We start from the raw sequence: 21,207 nt of genomic DNA, 5'->3' as shown, positions 1-21,207 counted from the left end.
CCATCAAAACAATGATTTGTAATCACCGTAATGTTGTGACAATGCAATTTTTAGGTTATCTGTCACAACTGTCCGCCCACCGTGAGCTAAGAAGCCCTCCGGACGAGACAAACTCCTTGACCCTTTTATTTGTCTAAAACAATTAGGATCTCTTTTCACCTTATACAGATTACTCCATTTCCACAGTCGGAAAATCGAAGTGTGTTAATCGATATTCTCTTTTCGATAAACAAATCTTTTCTTTTTAGTTTTATAATTATTTTGCACATCTTTATATTACCCTATATTTATGCACTGGACTCTACAGCTTTCGTTTTCTTTCTTTCTTTTCTTTTCTTTTCTCTCCTCTCTCTGTCTCTCTCTTTTTTTTAAAAAAAGTATCCATTTCCGTCAATACGTACAACTAAACTGCCGTTATAGGATCAACTGGTTTGCTTTCGGGCAGGTCACGTCGGAGGACAAATTGTTCTACTAGGTTTTCCACACCTCGTGCAAAAGCCGAATGATACAAAAGAAATAAATAATAATAGACAAGTCACGCAACCCATATTAAAATATCTATTGATGGTTTAAAATCAGTTTACGTTACGTGTTTCCGTTCCATCATGTCACGTGACTTATATTCTGGGAAAATTCAACAGACAACAATTGAGTTTTTAACATCCATAGGAAAAATCATTATAATAATGGCAGGTCTTAAAAAAGTCTCTTCTAAACACCTCTACCTAAGACGTTAAATATTCTCTCCCATATAAGTGAAATTCTTACTATGGAAGAATTTACTTTTTAATTTTTTGTATTGGTATTATATTTGTATCTCGTGTTAGTAGTCATATGTGACATACGGCACACCTTGGGTTATATACTACGAAGGATCCGCGGAATGTAAATACATTTTATCCTGTACCATAACATATCTTGTTCTTTATCTGTTGCTCGTGTGAACCGCCTACTTCCACTCGTTTAACTACGCGTACTCGGCCGACTTGAACTCCGTCAGTGCGACGATGACTTTCGATGCAGCGAGTCGCTTTGTCAATAGCTGAGTAGTGGTTTTTTTTTATTACAACGGTATAAACATTACTCTGTAAAGTCAGCTGTATATACGAAAAGTTCGAAAAAGAAGTTGGTGTTGTGAAAATGAATTAAGAGTTTTGTGCGTTCTGAATGATATGCTGGCGTATTGTGCACGGAATCGAAGAGATTTATCATCCATGAAGAGTGAGAATAAAAGGAACGAAGATGGCAACTTGAGCATTAAAACCTACACATACTCAAAACGTAGAAGGCCTCAATGACAACTTTTACACATCTGTAGTTTTCGTGAGAATTTCCCACTGGTTTCAATAACAAATTCTAGATAGTCTTTAAACATCCGTTAATTGGTTTGAGGTTATCGTTCGTCAACTTCCATTATTTTAGGCCTATTCTGCAAATATAACACGAATTTTAATTACGCCTTCAAAATGCCGACTGTGATATCAAAATACATTGATAATACTGTAGCTAAGTATAATATTCCCAAAGAACATTTTACTAGGAGTGTAGTGGCAGCGGTATTTTTTCTATATGGCCTAAAACTAGGATATCCATATATACAGTCATTATGCAAGAATGGTACAAGTACTGTTTCACAACAGAATGGTCATCCTTCAATTATCAGTAGCACAGCAGATGGTGAAAACTGTGTGGACTCATCGACAAACAATAATAAGGTACAAAATGGAAAATCTGTCATAAATGATGTTAAACATGACAATGTGGTGCTCAAGCGACAGAAGTCTCCAGGTGTTAACAAGGAATTTATATTACAACTTCAGAAGTTAGTAAAGTTAATGGTACCTGGTATATGGACAAAAGAAATTGCTCTATTGTCAATGCACACACTTGCACTGGCAACAAGGACTTTTCTGTCAATTTATGTGGCATCAATGGAAGGACAAATTGTGAAGTATATTGTGAGGAAAGATGTGAAAAATTTTGCTATCATGTTGCTGAAATGGTTGGGTGTTGCAGTTCCAGCAACGTTCATCAACTCTATGATTCGGTACTTGGAAAACAAGCTGGCCCTTGCTTTCAGGTGAGCTTTCTCCAAGTTGTTTGCTTTAACTTGCTTTCATTTTCATTTATGATTACCCCCATTTCTTCTCGGTTAAGTTCATAAATTACAATCTTAAAAGTATGAGGAATGCAATTCTCAAGAAACCTAAATACGATAAACAAATTTGAACTTATTTTGGCATGAAGATTGTCTTCTGGGTTGTTGTGCCATGTAGTCGCCCTGATGATGGAGGTAAGAAAGACCTCTGAAACATTGGTGGACAACTACCAGACTACACAGCGCAACAACCCAGAAGCCACTGTGAGAACCTCAAATCCTACTTTATTTGGCATGAAGTCACCAGTATTTAAGATCTTAGATCATCACTGAAAGCCTGTTGAAGAAATAAACCTACTCAAAGTCCATGGACTTCTGTATCTGACAAAATGATGATAAAGTGCAAAGTTCTACACTTGATTAGCCAGCTACAATAATGGTAAAAATGTGAGCTGAGATAAGATACTTGTTAAGTATGTGAACGTGAAGCTCACAGTAGCTTCCTGGAAACTCCACATATAATTTAATAATCCAATATATAATAATTATATCGGCACTGATATTTTTGCAATGTAATACAGTAGCACACACTGAATTTACATGGAGTATCACTGTACCATTGTTAATGCACAAAGTTTATTGGAAACCTAAATTTTTAATTGTTGATCAAGCAAAATAATCATGCTTTGGTTAAGTCCACTTATCTTGATAGATCGTCTGTATGTTACAGAACAGAGTAACGTTTTTTTAATGTCATTCCTTAAGTGTAATGTATTATCCTGAGAATAATGGTAATATTAACAACAATAAAAATAATAATATAACGAGATTTCTGCTGGACTTAGGTTCATCTTGGCAATTCAGACTTTAAGAATTGTCAAAGTTATTCTATGATGACTGTACGTTGTAGAGGGGAATGGTTTGGAAACTTCACACAATCTTAGATCTTCATGCTAGAATGAAGCAACAAGCTTAATGTATCCTGATAACCAGTGGTTAACGTCATTTCCTGGGTTGTGATACCATGTGTACTTGTAGATAGTTACCAACACGCAAGACCTGAAGATGGTTACACTCTCACTGTTAGGGGGCAGCCATGCGGAAAAGTAAACTGCTGCTATGATTTAAACTGTTCCATGGCATGTTTTATCGTCAGTATATTTTTTGAAGAGCTTTTACACCAAACAGAGAAGTAAAAAATTGAGGTTTAAAGGTAAAATAAATATGTGTCTGTGTACACACATGTGACGATCTGAAACAAGGAAAGAAGATGAAGTTCCAGGAATTAAAACGAGAAGCTGAGAATAGGGAAAACTGGAGAGCTCTTTTTGGGCAGAGCAATGGACCTGTCGTAAGACAGAACACTGAATAATAATAATAATAGTACACATGTAGGAATGGATATTGTATTTGTGTCAAAGTCCGAGCTTCGAAATTTGAGGCATTTCCTATAATCACTGACAAAGGTGTAGATGCCTGATACAGCTCACTTGCTGTGTTAGTGTGTGGAGCTATTGCTTAGTTTAACGCAGAAGAGATGCTTCGTTTTAAACCAGTTTTGGACAATTCCTGGGAGGATATTTTTTTCAAGAAATAAAACATTAAATGTCAGTGTGCTAGAACTTGAAAGATGTGAAGTGTGGGAGTTGGTGAAGGTAAGGTCACATTTTTCAAAGAAACCTTTAAATTGGCATTGTAACGAATTGAAGAATTACACGTGTAGAAGTTACAAGATACATTTTGATTGTATACTTATTTCTGTTTTAAAGAGTTCTGGTAAGATTTGCCATAACATAAACCTTGTTCACCACCAACAGGGAAATAAATATAATTTTATGCATTTTCCACATTATTTTGCATTCTGCAAAAAACATAATCTTGAATGTATTTTCTAAAAAAAACCTGCCCTGTCACTAACAGAGAAATAAATGTAATTTTGTGCAGTTTCCATATCATTTTGCATTCTAGGAAAAACAATTTTAAAAGTCTTTTTTATTACTACATCAAATTTAATGGTCCTCCATACCTGCATTAAATGGTATTTATGTTACTCTGTTTTGTAAGTTACGTAGCCATGTTGGTATTATTTATAAGTAATTAAAATTTTGTGGGAGTAACCCCATATAACAGTGTTTACACTAAGTTTCGTGACAATTATCTAAGAAAGTTCTTTATTAAATTGGAAGTTACACAAGAAACAAAATTGTGCCCCAAGCTTACCTTTTCTTGTAAAAAGAAGTCCTGTGAAGAACCTTTGCAGCGTTTACATGATGACGATTTGCGTATTATTCAATGCAGCATTTCCGGCCACTAGTAGAAGTATATTCCCAATTCATAGATTAGCGCGGCAGGAAGTTGGTATTACTGGTTTGCTGGGAATTGGTATGATAATGAGGTGCCCAGTAACCAGATTTTTAGATTTTCAAATAGAATTTCATAACAAAGTATGCCATACAGCTAGAATGCCTACGTGCGAGTTTTTTTTTCTTCAAGTTTCCACAGACACGGACACCAGAATTACTTCCGGTACTTTATTAAATAAATAAATATATATGAACTGCACTGAAATCATTGAATTGATGTTAGAATGGTACCACAAAGTTCACTGTTGATACATGCCCCCTAATTTTAGTACAGAGATTGAGAAAATGTTTGAATGGACCGGTACCATGATATAGCCAGTGATAGTAACAGCGACACACAGCATTCATTGTACGTGTATACCTGGACTACGCAAAACTTTCAAATGGCTCGCCGAACAGTTGTATTACAAAGAAACATTCGTTTTAAACATTATTCGAACAAGACTTACAAATGTTCACAGTTGACGCAAAATAACTGCAAGCTTCAGCTGTGTCACTGAAGAAGGAGAAAGGAAAATGGAATGGGCAAGACGGCAAAGAGTCTGAGCATGAAAAGTGAAACTGAAAGTGCATCCTCCCTTTTTAATATCGACACATTTGGTGGGATTTTCATTCACTGACTTTTGCACTACGCTCTATTTTGTGAAAAAAAGTCAGGTGTTTTCTTCTACAATAAAGTTAGTTGACATTTTTACTGCTGTAAATAAACGTTGAAACTTTTATAAATACAAAATTTCTCATAACTGGAGTCAAGAAAAAGTTAAAAATAAGCTTCCAAATAGTTTGTAAAAAAAAATTGCAAAATCCCAGGTATTTAAGGATATTAATAAAGAATAGTAGAGCTTATCATTAAATTATGACCAGAATAAACACTGGAGATTCTTCCTAACATTCCGTTCAGAACTTATTTATCCTATATTTCTCCATAAAAACTGAACTTGAACCTCATTGCATAATACCATAGGGTCAAATTTTGTTTGTTTCACAAGGAAAACAAAATTCTGAGGACAGATTGTGAACATAAGAAAAATGAACTAAACTAGGAATGAAGAGAAATGCATAAGAAATTTCTCACATAGTATTGTTTTGGTTATTAAAATCTTGACTGATGTTGCGTGTTGTAGCATATTTGGGCTGAACATAATGGTGTAATAATTAGCATGCCTGCTTCATATTTGGGAGGTATTAGGGTCAGATCTCACCTTTTAGACTGGTTATCCTAAGTCTTCCAGTCATATGTGAGGATAATACCTAAATTAGGCCACGAGGCACTTTCTTCCATATCCTTTTCAGTTCATTATTAATTAATTATCCTATAATTTGACACTACAATCCGAGCTACTGACAGCATTGTTAAATAACTCTCGAATAAAATAAAACAGACTTGGAAAGTCAACAAATTACACAACATTTTGATAGGTAAACCACATGAAAGGACATCAATTTGGACTGTGGACTTTATAGGACTTCGCTGCCTAGACATTTTCATTGTATTTTAAGGTCAAAGTGTCTTATTTTTGTGTTTCAGATCACGACTGGTGAGCCATGCATACAGCTTGTATTTTAAAAATCAAACATACTATAGGGTGGCAAATCTTGATGGACGCATCGAGAATGCAGACCACCGTCTGACTGATGACATAACCGCATTTACATCATCTGTAGCACATCTGTACTCTCATATCACCAAACCCCTCTTTGACTGTCTTCTGATAGCCATTGCGCTGGCGAGGACCAACAAGAAGATGGGTGCAGCCATCATACCTGGTAAGCAAATGAGTGTCCTTTATGATATCCGTTTATAAATTAATTACGAAACAAGATCGTTATATAAAGGCAGCTAATAGACTATATTTGGGCAAATGGTAAGTAAAGTAAAAAAGTAAAGATGGCCCACTATATGCTATGTAGGCACTTGGGGATAGAGTTATAGCTCCTACGCACTTTTAACCTTAACACTAGATAGAGGTGAGTGGTCAGTGTCATACCCTCGCTGTGCTTTACCCCTGGGAAAGGACTCTGGTACCCATTGGATGGGAGGCTGGGTGGGCCCCCCAGCACCAGTCTGGATACAGAGACTAGAGAAAAAATCCTCTGCCCCTACCGGGGATTGAGCCCCGGTTATTCAGTCCGTAACCTGACTGAGCTACCCTGGTTCATGGGTAAATGGTAACAAATCAAAAATCTAATTCATGAGGAAATTAGGAGCAGACTAACTCTGGGGAACGTTTCGTACATTGAGTTCAGAATCTTTTGTCTTCTTATCTGGTATCCAAAGACATGACTAGGTGATCATAGTGTTAGCTTCTCAAGAAGGACTTTTCTAATTGGAGTTAATTAGGTAATTAATTAACAGAATAGCCGGTTATCCAGTAGAATTCCGTTTGATTCACATTTATAACTCTTCAGTTTGGGAAACAGTTGTGTATCGGCTTAGTGGCAGAAATCCAGTGGTGAATGGCCTTCAGTATTCTAGAACTCATTCACCGCAGTAGTCGCAACAGTTTTACGTCAATGGAGGCAGTAATACTTGGCAATCACTAGTACAGGTTGCCCTTAAATTTGGAGTTCCTTCTTGAGAAACAGGTGGCATTGAGTTATAAATTAAAGATTAGTCTGAGAATAGTATGTCTATTGAAGAGGCTTTGTGTTTGTTATTCTGATATGTTATTGGTGATGAGAAAGGTCCTTGAAATAAGGTAAGATTCATTTCTTAATATTTCTTATCATCTTTAAATTCCATTTTCTAAAATCAGCAGTTCTCTCGAAAGTAAGAGAGTTGATATTTAATGTAGATTTTTCATTCTTTCAGCTCAATGACTAGTCTTATTTTCAAATATGCCTTGGCCATTTTTCTGTTTATACCAATATTATCTTCATCTTCTATGGCTCTCCGGTCTGTATTCGGTCCATGGCCTCCTCAATTCTCCTCTTCCATTCGGTCCTCTGTTTGGTCCGTCTGTCCGAGGCTCTGATTTTGGTTTTGAAACATCTTCCTGTCTTAGTCTGACCTCTCCCCCTCGACCAGTCTGGCTAGGGAGGCCCTACCAGTAGCTCTTGGGGACACTGAGGTACTCAAGCCCCACCACCACGACAAGGTGCAGGTACCATTAAGTGGGGTCCAATATTATGCTGCGTATAATTATGCGTCCAGTTCAGTGCCACATGACCTCTTAGTTTAACTTGATGTAGCAGTTTGTGTTTCCAGTGCATAACCAGCTGACTGATTGGAAACAGAATCCTTAAATAAACAAATTAAGTTGTGGACGAGTGCGCATTGGATCTGTAAATAAACAGATTTCATAAGTTGTAGACTTTGAAAATTATTTGCGTGTAGAGTGTGATGAACACCTTCAGGATACACGTTAAAGAAGTCGTAATTATTTGAGTATGTGTGTCGCATGTATTTCAAGTTTGTTTCCTGAATAGAAAAATGCCTCACATTCTGAGCCTCTTATTTTTTTATATTTAGTGTTCTGTCTGCCTCTTATATGACATGATAAATGATCCATGGGATTCCATATTTAGATCATGCTTTGCGAGTGTTCAGGAACACCTAGTCGGTATTCGGAGTCTGGGTTTAGAGACATCCAAATTCTTTGGCACTTTCAACTTTCTTCATAGGACAGAGATGGAACATGAGAATAGGTAATAAAACCTAACTTATAGTTCATCAGTTTCTGTCAGTTTTGTACTGCCGAGTCCTCCGTTATCATATTGACATTGCTTTGAACTCTATGAAGTATACCCATTGGAAATGGTTATGTTTGTGGCCAATAATTGCTTTTTGACATGTAGGTAATAGTCTACAGTTAAGGTAAAATGGAAGAAAACTGTGCATACCAAATATAAACACAGAAAAAAAATTTCCTCAGTGTTAAGATTAAAATAAATTAACATATAGGTATTAACGATGAGCTACGGGCTGGACGACCGGGGTTCGATCCCCGACTGGCGCAGAGGATTTTTCCCTCTAGACTCTCCGTCCAGACCAGCTCTGGGGCGCACCCGGCCTCCTATCCAATGTGTACCGGGATCCTTTCCCGGGAGTAAAGTGCTGCCGGGGCGTGAGCTGACCACTCACCCCCATCTAGTGCCGAGGTCAAGAATGAGTAAGAGCTGTACGGTCTCTCCCCCCAAGCGCCTACATGGCGTATAGTGGGACAGCTTTACTTTACTTTTATAGGTATACGTGTAACAAAATTGGTGGGGTGAGACTCTTAAAATGAAAAGAATAACCACAAGTTGTTAGTTTAGTAATGGTGTGTGACACACGGCTTTTGAGACGGTGTGTACGGAGTTATTATAAATGCAGTGGAAGTTCATGATGGTCCTGATGAATGAGATGAATACACAATAAGTAGCCAGCAGCAGTACCTGACAGAAGCAATGTTAATGTCTGGGAGTAGGCGGTGTAGCTGCATTCTGGGAGTTACGCAATTTTGTATTCTTAGTGGTTTTCATGTACTTTGGTGTAAATTGTAACCGAATTGTGTACTGATGTAATTTGATCCTTTATGCCATTCGAGCAAGTCTCCTTTTAATCTGTGACTTGCCTTACCAGGAATATTTTATGAATGCTGTCTTATGATTACAAAGATGGCTGTCTTCTGGGTTGTAGCGCCGTGTGGTCTGAGGTTTCCTAATTTTTTTTTGTGTCCCCATTGTACTCTCATATCCGTATCCATTTTATTGCAGTCTGTTTAATTTTCCCAAAAATTATTCTGTAAAAGAAAATGGGATTTTTTCTCCCAAAAATATGTAATTCGTTTAACGAGGGTAAGGTCCAAAATAGCATAACGCTGCTTTGGTGAAATGTCCTGAAAGTAACTAAAGGCATTCAGGATTTATTGTTAAGTTTGTATGACCTGTTTTGCATACATTATGTAACGGAGACATTTCTTGGATGTAATATATGAGTACTGTGATGCCTATGATGAGAAATGTCGCCAGCTTCTCATTCTGAGTGATCTGTAAACATTATGAATTGGCTAAACATGAGGTTACTTATGCTGTAACAGCTACAGTGCTAAATTATATGTTAATATCTCATTTGACAACTTTAAAAGGATAGGAGAGGAAACATTCATTGCCTGGCATTCACTTAGAGGAACTGAGGTAAACTACAAAAAAGAAACTCAGGATAGTCTGCGGTTTTTATCCGAGATTTGAAGTGGGCACCTCCTGAGTGCAAGTCACAAATATTACTACTTCAGCCCAACTTGCTGAGTCTATTAAACAGTATACGAGACAGTGAAGTAATTGTATGTAGGTAATTTGTGTTTTAATGGTGTGAATATTTTAAATTCGTTTAAATATTTATGTATACATAATTGAAAGTAAATTGTGTGATGTTTTGAATGCACTTGAATATTTATGAAAATGTTAACGTTATAATGCGTACATATATTAGCGAATGTCGTTCTCACATTTGTTCAACTTTCTCAGTTACACACGCATTATACAGTATGACAGTCTGGTAATTCACGTAGGGATTACTCAGAGAGTAAAGTTTGGCGTTTGTGCTGTGTGGTTATGGTCGTGATGAAAGCCATGTAACTAGAATACTTTCACAGTTACCAGGGAAGTACTAACTCACTCCATGGAACACAGACTTTCGTGAAAAGCTAATGGTTTGTTCAAAAGAAATTCCATATTTTTTTAAACCCAAATGTCCATTACCTTGTTCAAAAAGCCTGCCAACAGGTTCAGATGACTCTAATCTACATCCCAGAAAATATTACCCTCCCACCTGTGCCTAGGTCTTACAAATGATCTTTTCTCTTCAGGCTTTCTAACCAAAATTTTGTAAGCATTTTTTATCTCCCTCATCTTGCTACCCCATCCATCTCATCACCATAATAATATTTGGTGAAAAAATTATGAAGCTCCTCATTATGCTGTTTTTTCTGTTCTCCTGTCACATCATCCTGCTTATGTACAAACATTTCCCTAAGCTCCCTCTTTCTACACTCTTAATATGTTTTACACTTAACATGAGAGGTCAGGTTTCGCATCGTACATTGCAGTGTACTTCACTGCATTAACAGTAAATAAAGTAGACTAAGATGATGTGTTGAAACTTGAATGGTAAGTTTTTGAAGTATGAGTCTAGAAGAGTTTTAAAAGGGATAATTGGTAATCAGCCAAGTGATGACTTTCATTTCCTTTTGTCTTTTTTTCCTAGCTATTTATATGTTGTTACGTTAAGATGAATATTGGGTGGGTACATTATACAGTAGAAAGCATTTATATTTACAGTCTATTAGATCAGTAGTATTCAACCTGGGGTACGCGAAGACATCTTAGAGGGTACGTGAAATTTAAAAAAATATATTATTTTATGATAAACACTGAATAATCAGTAACGTAATTTATTTAATTTATTTTAGATGTAGATTATATACTGTGTATAACTTGAATTATACACCAACAACTTTGGGGGTACATAGTTGAAGAGAAATTATATCTGGGGGTACGAGAAGACATCTTAAGGGGTACGTGAAATTTAAAAAAATATATTATTTTATGATAAACACTGAATAATCAGTAATTTATTTAATTTATTTTAGATGTAGATTATATACTATGTATAACTTGAATTATACACCAACAACTTTGGGGGTACAAAGTTGAAGCGAAATTATATCTGGGGGTACGCGAAGACATCTTAGGGGGTACGTGAAATTTAAAAAAATATATTATTTTATGATAAACACTGAATAATCAGTAACATAATTTATTTAATTTATTTTAGATGTAGATTATATACTGTGTATAACTTGAATTATACACCAACAACTTTGGGGGTACAAAGTTGAAGAGAAATTATATCTGGGGGTACGCGAACAAAAAAAGGTTGAATACCACTGGACTAGATTACAAAGGAATGTTCTGTAGTCACATTTGTTTTTCCTCAAAGCTGTGATATTAAGAGTGTACTCTGTTGAGTCTCCTGTTACTGAATTATGTAGGGAAAATAGTATTTAACTTATAGTTTGTCGGTAGATTGTACTGTCTTTTATCCTCAGAGTAATATGGAACTGGAGTATGAAAAGGCACCTGTTCCATAGTGGCTGATCTAACCATTGTGAACAGTAGCTTTCTGTTCATTCATTATTTACAGTTCTATGTGTGCTGATACCCTCTGTACACTATCCTGTGCAAATTTATCTTCCTTTCCACATCCGTATACTTTCAGCCAAGTGCCGGTTTTTGTTATCTTCTCTCATATTTGTGGAATGTTTAAATTCCAGCATGCTGGAGATTTCTCAATCCTAATTATGTGGTAGTATTTCTCTTGTACAGATTCGTATGTAACACACTTTTAAATATCTTTGACAGAATTTGTTTTAGATTAAAAAAAGTAGGTGTTGGTTTATCAGATGGCATGTACAAATGCGATTGTCTCTCCGTGCAATGATTTTCTTTGTCGCTGTCAACGATTGAATGAAATGAGGAATGGAAAATTAGGTACTGGCTCACCAAATAATGTGTGTGGACAGTCAAGGATGGTAACAAGAATTGATAAGGAAATGTTGTTGTGAAACTTCTTAGAAAGTGTACATGTAGAAGATAAAATAAGAGATAGCAGGTTTCTATATTTAAATGAATGAAAATACATTTTAAGGTTGTAAATTGGTAACAACCCTATAGTTCATAATGTAGGTACAAGTCACAGACTTTTTTTTTTAAGACACTTTGACTAGATATTAATACAAGGCACTGGTGAACGTCATAAATGTAGGACCAAAGGTTAGAATACCATCACAATACCACTTTTAATTGACAAGCACGGAAAGGAGGATGTAATTAAAGTTTCCATACCAGTATTACTCACTGCATATGTGCTGAGCCCTCATGTTTTGTAACAATTTCTTTCATATCTTTATATTACTGATATGATAAAGTGCGGTTATAGTTCACCAAAAATATCTTCCCATTGTTGAAAAAAATTATTCACATGCCACATGGTTCACATGGTTGCTGGTAAAAAAAATAATATATTTAAATAATAGAATTTAAAATTTCAGCTGTCGAGTGAGCATGTGCTGAGTAATGAATCATGGTGCAGAAGGAATGCAAAATTTCATTGCGTGTGTGGACTGAGGAAGGCCTTGGATAGTCAGATTTCGAGCAAGCCTGCTCTAAAACACCGTAATTGTTACGCTGTTCTGATTATTCTACTTTCAGGACCTACTTTGGCAATAGTGGTGATATCACTGACTGGACAGATACTGAAAGCAGTGTCACCAAAATTTGGCAGCCTAGTGGCCGAGGAGGCAAACAGAAAAGGTTACCTGCGGCACATCCACGCCCGGATTATTACAAATGCTGAGGAGATTGCGTTCTATGGTGGCCAAAAGGTATTTATTATTACTACAATGCTAAGACTGCATGATCACTAGCAGTCATTATAAATGGATGTCATCTGTAGTTGAAATGACCAATTTCTTGTGTATGTGAACTGTCGTCACTGTTACATGAATTGCTGAACTTATAAATTGGTGAGGTACTCATTTCATTTGGTATTTTCAGGAGATGAGTATTTTGTCAGAAATACGTATGCACCACACATACACTTGATGAAAAGAATATAATATATGAATAATAATTGAAATCACTCAGGATTATGTTACATTAGTTCAGTGAATATGATATCGCATTGAATTACAGGTTGAGCTGAGTCAGCTGGAAAGGGCGTACGGTTCCCTTGTGGACCAGATGAACACAATCTTCTCCCAGCGACTATGGTATGTGATGCTGGAACAGTTCCTCATGAAGTATGTTTGGAGCAGTACGGGAATGATTATGGTGTCACTTCCGATCCTCACCAGTTCTCGCCGCGAAGGTGAACAGACATTTTAAATCTTGGTACAAATAATTTCAGGAAATGTCCATGACAGAATAAGCAACCAGAGTGTAACTGTTCTATTGAACACTGCATTATCAAAGCTATTTAAACCACAATGCGTTAGAAATTGGTTTTCCTTCTGTTTTCTTGTGACTGGTAGGAGGAAAAATACCTCTCTTTTCAGCTTCCTGGTCAAGGAAGTCTCGGACCTGCTGAACGAACTGCAGTAACATTCAGTATTTTCTTGGTATTTTTAATAGTATGGGGAATCTCAGTATTTGCTAAATCTCTTTCATCCAGTGAGTGTAGAAAGTCATTTAAAGAATTATAAATCTTATGACGTTCATCTTCTCAAGTTTGTTACCCTTTCCATACTAGGGATGGAGAGTACCACTATGTTAAACACTGACGGTATATTAGTATCTGATACATTATCATTTTAATAAAAATTCTAATATGCTCGTTTTAGAACAAGACTGCTCTGCGGATGGTGGAGTGAGCGAGAGGACGCAGTACTTCACGACAGCTAGAAATCTCTTGATCTCGGGAGCTGATGCTGTTGAAAGACTCATGTCTTCGTACAAGGTATTGATATTTTTTTTTCTAAAGTAAATCGTACTACACCACTCAGATATATATCACCTTGTCGCTTCCATATTTTGCCAGATATGGCACTGGCTTATTTAATGTCACAAATGTCTTCCAGTTTCCATTTGTCATTCTTCCTTATTCATCCACTCTCCTCGTCCTACTCCTCTTTCTGCCAATGCATCCTGGGTTCCTTTCGACCATCTAACTCTTGGTCTTCCTCCTTCCTGCTAGTACCTGTTTGAGCCTTCTGTTGTTTGCCAATTTTTCGGTAATAATACGGTTTAAGATTTTATTTCTTGATACTCTTGCTGATTGTCTCCAAAAATCCATTTCCATAGTCAGTAATTTTTGTTTTGTTTTTAAAGTATCTTACTTCTGAAACCACATAATATAATAATTTTTTATGTCTTGTAAATGTTTTTAGTTTATATTTTCTTGCAACCCTTTTATTCTATAATATACCATTCAACATCAAAATTGCCTATTATCCCAAATTTATTCTGATCTGAATTTATCAGTTATGTTTTCCATGCTCATTGACTTTCATCTTCAAATATTTATAATTATTACAATTTTGTATTTGTTAAACATCCAAATATTTGATACTATGCAGCTTGAACTAATGATAGTGTCATTTTAAAGAATTCATTGCGGAACTATTATGACTTCCCTTTGCAAAGAATATTTTGGGGTGTGACTAAGGTGCTTATGTTTTCTAGGAAGTAGTTGAACTCGCGGGTTATACTTCCCGGGTAGGAGACATGTTAGATGTTTTTGAAGATGCAAGCCATGGAAAGTACCAGCGTACTGTTGTAACAACTTCAGAATCTAAGCATTCAGGCAGGAACAGTGGCTTCAGAATGGAATTCAAGAACGGACAGCCCGTTGCGAAAGGTAATGCCGACAAGTGTCATGATAATTCGTATATATATTCGGTGCTACATAGTTAAATAAACCACACACACACTGTACATGTTCTTACGTAGGTATGAATATTGAATACAACAATAAATAATATATCGAAACTGTCCGACCAACATAAAAAAATAATGGAAAAAGATGTTTTCATTGAAATAATGTTTTGCAGCTGAGTTAGCTACATTTTGTAGCATACAAAAGGTTTTGAGAATTTTTACATACAGAATACGGAATAATAGTTTGAAATTAGCAGTAATGACTCTGTTATGAGGTACAGGCAAACAATAAAATAATTTTTTGAGCAGAGGCCAAACAATTCATACAAAAAAAAAGATGAATTGAAATCAAAATAGCCATTATCCTGCCTTTGGGTAGCTTCATTGCTATTTTCTGAGAAACTAGGTTATGTTAATTTTTGGATTTTGAATAATGCGAAGGAACAAAGCAGAAAGGCAGGAAGGAGACGAAGATATGAAGGGAATAAAGGAAGGATGAAATGGTTAGGGGATAAAAGATATGAAAGATATTCTCCTGTTCAGTTTCAATGGGCATTTCCCCACTAGTTTCCCAATATTATTTACATATGCATTTTTTTAACGCATGTGTCCTACATATCACTACACTAATACTGCTTTCATTTAATCACCGTATCATTACCTACTATATAACTCTCTGAAAGGAAATTATTTATTTGCCTTTGTTAAGGTGTCCTGTGTGAGACAAGGGATGGAACCATAGTACTGGAGAATGTGCCAATTGTGACACCCAACTGTGATGTGGTTTGTCCTAACCTCACTTTCACAGTCACCCCTGGCATGCATCTACTCATTACTGGTCCCAATGGCTGTGGAAAGTCGTCATTGTTCAGGATATTAAGCGGACTCTGGCCGGTTTACAGCGGAGAGCTGAGGAAGCCGGCCAGTTCCGACATGTTTTACATTCCTCAGAGGTTAGTTCAAAAAGATACTACACATAAACTCATTTTTAGTGCGTTCAGTGACATATATCGAACCACCATATTGATCTCAAAGAGAATTGTATCTACACGAATTTTGTCGACATGAACGTAATGTCCGCACCCAAAAAATTTAAGGAGATGTTAAAAATATGAATTACATGTTGCACTCTCATTTTAGTTGGTAATTAGATATTCGTGTGAGGAAATAATTAAATGCTTCAACATGTGGTAGTGCAGGTAGTCAACATGAAAAGTACTTTACTCACTGCTTCATATTTCTGTAAAAAACAAATCTGTTCACTAAGAATACGTGATTTACATAGCACTAATTGCATTATTTTTGCTTTCATGATGATATTCCTGTAAATATATGTTAAGTCATCGTTATAATTGTCAAATAGATTCGCATTCTATAGAATATATACGTCTTTTCCAGACCATATATGTCACTGGGATCACTAGCAGATCAAGTTATATACCCAGACACCGAGGCCGACATGAGGAGGAAAGGCATTACTCTGGGGAATCTGGAACACTGCTTGAGACTTGTACACCTGGATCATATAGTAGAACGCGAGGGCGGCTGGCACGTAGCCACGGACTGGAAGGATGTTCTGTCTGGCGGTGAAAAGCAGCGTATGGCAATGGCTAGGCTGTTTTATCACAGGTTTGTTTGTTTTTAATGGAAGATGAGCATCTTTTTCGTTAATCAGTGAAAAAGCTGGAGAGTGTACGCCAGATGAGCACAAAACTGCGATCCCTACGTGGCATAATGATGTCTGATGTAGCAAAATAGTAATCACTGAATGTATTCCTGAAGAGATATATTTCATTACATTGTACTTTGCTACATTGTGTTATGTACACTATACAGGGAGGAAATGTCCTTCGATGCCATTAGCTAGCGCAGTTTGTATTTAAATAGAGCACAAATATTGTGATAGTTCGCCAATTGATGGACATAACACCAAATATATCTACGCTGAACTAAAGTATGTTTTAAAATATTGAAAAATGTTTTATAATTCAGCAGATAGTGTTCTTAATTATCCTTATAGTTTCTGCCATGGCATTTTAACTTATATTATGCAACTTTACTGATCAATATGACAAACACAGTTAAAATAATAGTGCATTTCGATTTACTTGTTGAACTAATGTAGTGTGTGATGATGACCCTTTAAGGCTGAAGTGTATCTGTTATTAATAAAAACTGGCATCAGTGTTAAAGGTTGTTGGTATACATTTGATGTGTTATATCTGACAGGAAGTAAATAGATTCATAAACCCATTTGTCTTGGAAATGGAAAATGCCAACAGTGGCCGGCGACAGCAGCGTTAACGATTGTGCCGAGCTACTCTCCTTGCGCAAGCAGTTTTGCATAAACTTGTGAGAGAAATGTATGTAACAATTTTTACAGATGCCTGCAATGTTAATAACTTTTTTCTTTCTTTCTTTCAGGCCAAAGTTTGCGCTATTGGATGAATGCACCAGTGCCGTCAGCATTGACGTAGAGAGTAACATCTATCAGGAAGCAAAAGTAGCAGGCATCACACTCCTCACCATTACACACAGGCCGTCCCTCTGGTGAGTATCCGTCATGTGGGAACTGTGAAGTTTTTGTTACAACTGAAAACTGCCTTCATATGTACTGAGGAATTATGTTAAAAATTATCACGATCATTATATAAATTTTGTATACACAGGAAGTTTCACACACACCTCCTGCAATTTAACGGGGAAGGTGGGTGGAAGCTAGAGTCACTGGACTCAACGGCTCGTCTCTCCCTAAAAGAGGAGAAACAGAAATTAGAAGCTCAACTTGCCGGTGTTCCAGATGCTCAGGAGAGGCTTAAGGTCAGTGATGTAATACGAAGTAGGCGAAGGTTTTTCAGTTTTTTGATGATGACAGCACTATTTTTTTTTTTGCAGTGAGCTCGTTTATGAGCATGTCAGAGAAAGTAGCAATCATCACTTGAAAAATGTATATGCAAGACAAAAAGTCTGTTTAAATTATTCATCACGTAATAAGACAATGGCTACACGGAATTTTTATACTTTTCCCACAACCAGCTGTGCATCAATATCCAAACACGAACTTGTGAAATTCATAATTTGTTCTTGGTATTGATTTATTCTGTCATCTGTACAAATGTAAAGCAACTACTCAGAAGCGTGCTAAGAATAAGTGGGTACTTAAGTTAAAAATAGAGATGGTATATTTCCCAAACATTGGTAACTACCTTCAATACCACATGGTGTCACAACTCAGATGAGAACTCAAAATCGCAGATAATAAGTAGAAATCTGGAGACTAGGTACTTTGACGACCATTTTCTTTTGAGTTTGGGCATCACGTAGACTTCATCATCTTGGCATATACCAAGTCTACGTGACGTCAAAACCCAGATGAAGATATCCGTCGTCTTCACTGCTGTGGAAACTTAAAAATCGCAGTAGGCGCTTATTTCATATTTTATACACAATTAATATTGTTCACTTTAAATACTGATTTCAGGAGCTGTGCAAGGTGTTGGGTGAGGACATGGCTTCTGTTCCTGCAGAATCTACAGACTGAACCCTGATCCACCATTTTCATACGAGTAGTTCATTCAACAAGACCAGCAAACCTGTTTCTCCTATTGTCCCTTATGATTACTAAGAATTATATAAACATTATTCAAGAAGGAAAAAAACATTTAATCGATTACAGTTTTATGTATGTATGTCCTTTTTCATAATTTTAAAACTGAGTAGAATTTCCTTATGGTCTGTACAGTACTATCCTCATATAAACACGCGAATAGTGCAAGGCACACTTTTGAAGTTCAAAGTACGTTTAACTACTATTTTAATATAATAATGTCTCTTAATAAAATAGACTTGCAAAAGTATGCTAGAAAACATGTTTTAAATTTCATGCTCATGGGAGTATTTCTTGGTAACATTAACATTTTCTGTTAAATATTACATACTGCAGGGTATATTTCAGAAGCTTTTCGTTCATAATTATACACAATAACATGTGACCAGTGGTTTTATTAATAATTATGATTTGTTGTTGTGCTACAGTTTATTTTGTTTTGTTATATCGTAATGCAAAGCATTTTGATGTTTAATTTTCTTTCAGAAATGTTAGTGGTACTTAGTGTTCTTTATAAAATTATAAAAAAAAAGGCTGTGTGACCGCCAATCTGAAATGTCTTTGAATTAAACAAAAAAAAAGAGGACATTTTTGTATTTAAACGTATTATTTAATAAGGCAAGAAAAATGCAAGCATGGCACAGAATGGTGACTTAGCTTTAAGTATATGCTTTTTGATTCAGTTTTTAAATATTAATATTTTGCTTTTTTTTCCTAAGAAAATGGGAGTTGTGTTGGATATGAAGCTGGCTCTTCACACAGCACATAATGAAATAGAAATGTAGCACGAAATGTGATATTAGGAAAAATAATGCTGAGCGAGGATATAAAAAACAATTAAAGAAAACTGGGAACATTCTATGTTACGATGAAACTGTATCCTGTGGTGGTAGTCGGCTCTTCCGTTTTCATATCGAATATTTCTTCAGGATCGTGTTTGAATACAACTTGATTTCTTTCATTTAAATTACATTATCCGACTTTGCATATGGCTGTCTTCTGGGTTGTAGCGCTGTGTAGTCTTGTAGTTTACTGACGTTTCATAGGTCCTTGCTGTGCCTCCATCTTGGTGATCGCCAAGGTGATGCAGGCAGCAAGGACCTCTGAAATGTCAGTAAACTACAAGACTACACGGCGCTACAACCCAGAAGACAGACGACTTCGGACTCACTGCTTTGTAAACCTGATATTCTACTGTTTCAGTGTCACATGGGAACAAATTGTTTTTGCTACTTACATTTGGGATTAAAAGAAGTAGTGTTACCATTTATTTTCACGTAGAAGTTAATATGTAAGGAACCAAAATTGAAATTATGAATTTATTTAGAGGACTGCAGCTCTCTTTAATGTGTTTCTCATGTAAATATACATATGGTATTATGTAAATACATTATGTATGAATTTTGTCTGTATTACAACACAAGTGATCAGCTGTAAAGTAAATTATCCTATTTCTGTTGAGCAGTCTTATTGAAAAGTTATGAATTTAGTGTTAATGTAATCGTGATTTTAAATTGTAAGATATAAAATATTTTAATGAATTTTTGTACTTTTATTTCAGTCATAATTTTTTGCTGTTTAAATAAAAAGTGTACAACTACGTCATTTAACAGGATAGAGGAAGACTTGCGTAATGTTATCAAGTGACTTATACCATTAGTTTTCTTTCAGGAATCTTTGATGAAACATTTATAAACTCTCTGTTATTACCTATTATATTTAATAAAACTGGAAGTCCTTGCTTTAATAAAGAAAAGTGCTTATTATAAAATGTGATACAAAAAATGTTTATTTTTCTCAAATTGCTGAATGTATTAATTGTAGAGCTACATTTTCACTGTGTTGTAATTTTGAGCTTTTGGTAAAAGAACTTTCTGATTTGTATATGAGTAATTGGACCCTGGCACTGCATTATCAGCCAACGATGTTTTGAGGCGGATGGCGCCAAGATCTGATACAAGGGATCATCAAATTCAGGTCAGACTAAATTTATGTTTCATTGGGCTATTTCTTCCCCACACACTGCAAAGTCTGGGTGTTTTGAAGCCAATTCTGACATTCACTGTACATTTTGTCTAATTTGCAACCGTAAAAAATTTGAAATGGGTTACATCTGTAAAAATGTTAAAGACTTGCTAGGAGGAGATGACATATTGCCCCGGTGTTCCAGTAGACACCTCTAAAATCCTGTTTTGTAATTCCTCTGCATTCTTCAATCATTCCTTTCAAAAATATGTTAATGTTTAATAAGTTATCAAGTGGAAATTATTCCAAGAATTTTTACTTATAGTTGTAAATCTGCAATAGGACTATAAAATGAATACAAGGTGACCCAACAATATTTGTGAGAGCAAGATTAAAAGGAAGTGGGAAACTGTATCAAGATAAACACATATTGGTACTGCAGAATTCGTAGTTTGGTAACATTAATTTCGTACGATAAATTAGGCCTATCAATAGCATCAGAGAATCCCAATAGCAGGCCTATAACATAGTTTTGTTTAGTTGCAGTATTCAAAAGATAAATGGTGAGTCCTTGAAACATACGTTAATGTTTTCGATACGGTACAAACAACACAAAATCTTGCCATAGAAGCATAAAAATCTAATTCACGTGAGCCTTTGCTTACATTATATAAACATTGCTAATGAAAGTACAGCAGTCATTTACTGACTTGTAATCACGTCCCAAATTAACTCTGTTTTATTAATACTGGGACGGAAAGAAAAATATTGTTCTAAATTAACTGGGGTTAATATCGCAAAAATGAACCCACGAT

The 21,207-nt window shown here is 35.9% G+C and overlaps 1 protein-coding gene across 1 annotated transcript; it reads left to right on the top strand.

Annotated features, from left to right (window-relative positions):
* Positions 1-986: 986 nt before the first annotated feature.
* Abcd1 (ATP binding cassette subfamily D) lies at positions 987-20,198 on the top strand. Its single transcript, XM_022070562.2, has 11 exons — positions 987-2,080; positions 5,990-6,228; positions 12,655-12,827; positions 13,138-13,312; positions 13,785-13,900; positions 14,626-14,800; positions 15,530-15,773; positions 16,219-16,449; positions 17,245-17,370; positions 17,490-17,640; positions 18,302-20,198. The coding sequence occupies exons 1-11, from the start codon at positions 1,467-1,469 to the stop codon at positions 18,359-18,361; spliced, it is 2,304 nt and encodes a 767-aa protein (XP_021926254.1). The 5' UTR covers positions 987-1,466; the 3' UTR covers positions 18,362-20,198.
* The last annotated feature ends 1,009 nt before the right edge of the window (positions 20,199-21,207 follow it).

Source organism: Zootermopsis nevadensis, unplaced genomic scaffold (genome assembly GCF_977971745.1).
Source record: "Zootermopsis nevadensis isolate Lab colony 2312 unplaced genomic scaffold, Znev_1.0 Znev_ptg000023l, whole genome shotgun sequence".
Lineage (NCBI taxonomy): Eukaryota > Metazoa > Arthropoda > Insecta > Blattodea > Termopsidae > Zootermopsis > Zootermopsis nevadensis.
This window is presented reverse-complemented; position numbering and strand designations above follow the sequence as displayed.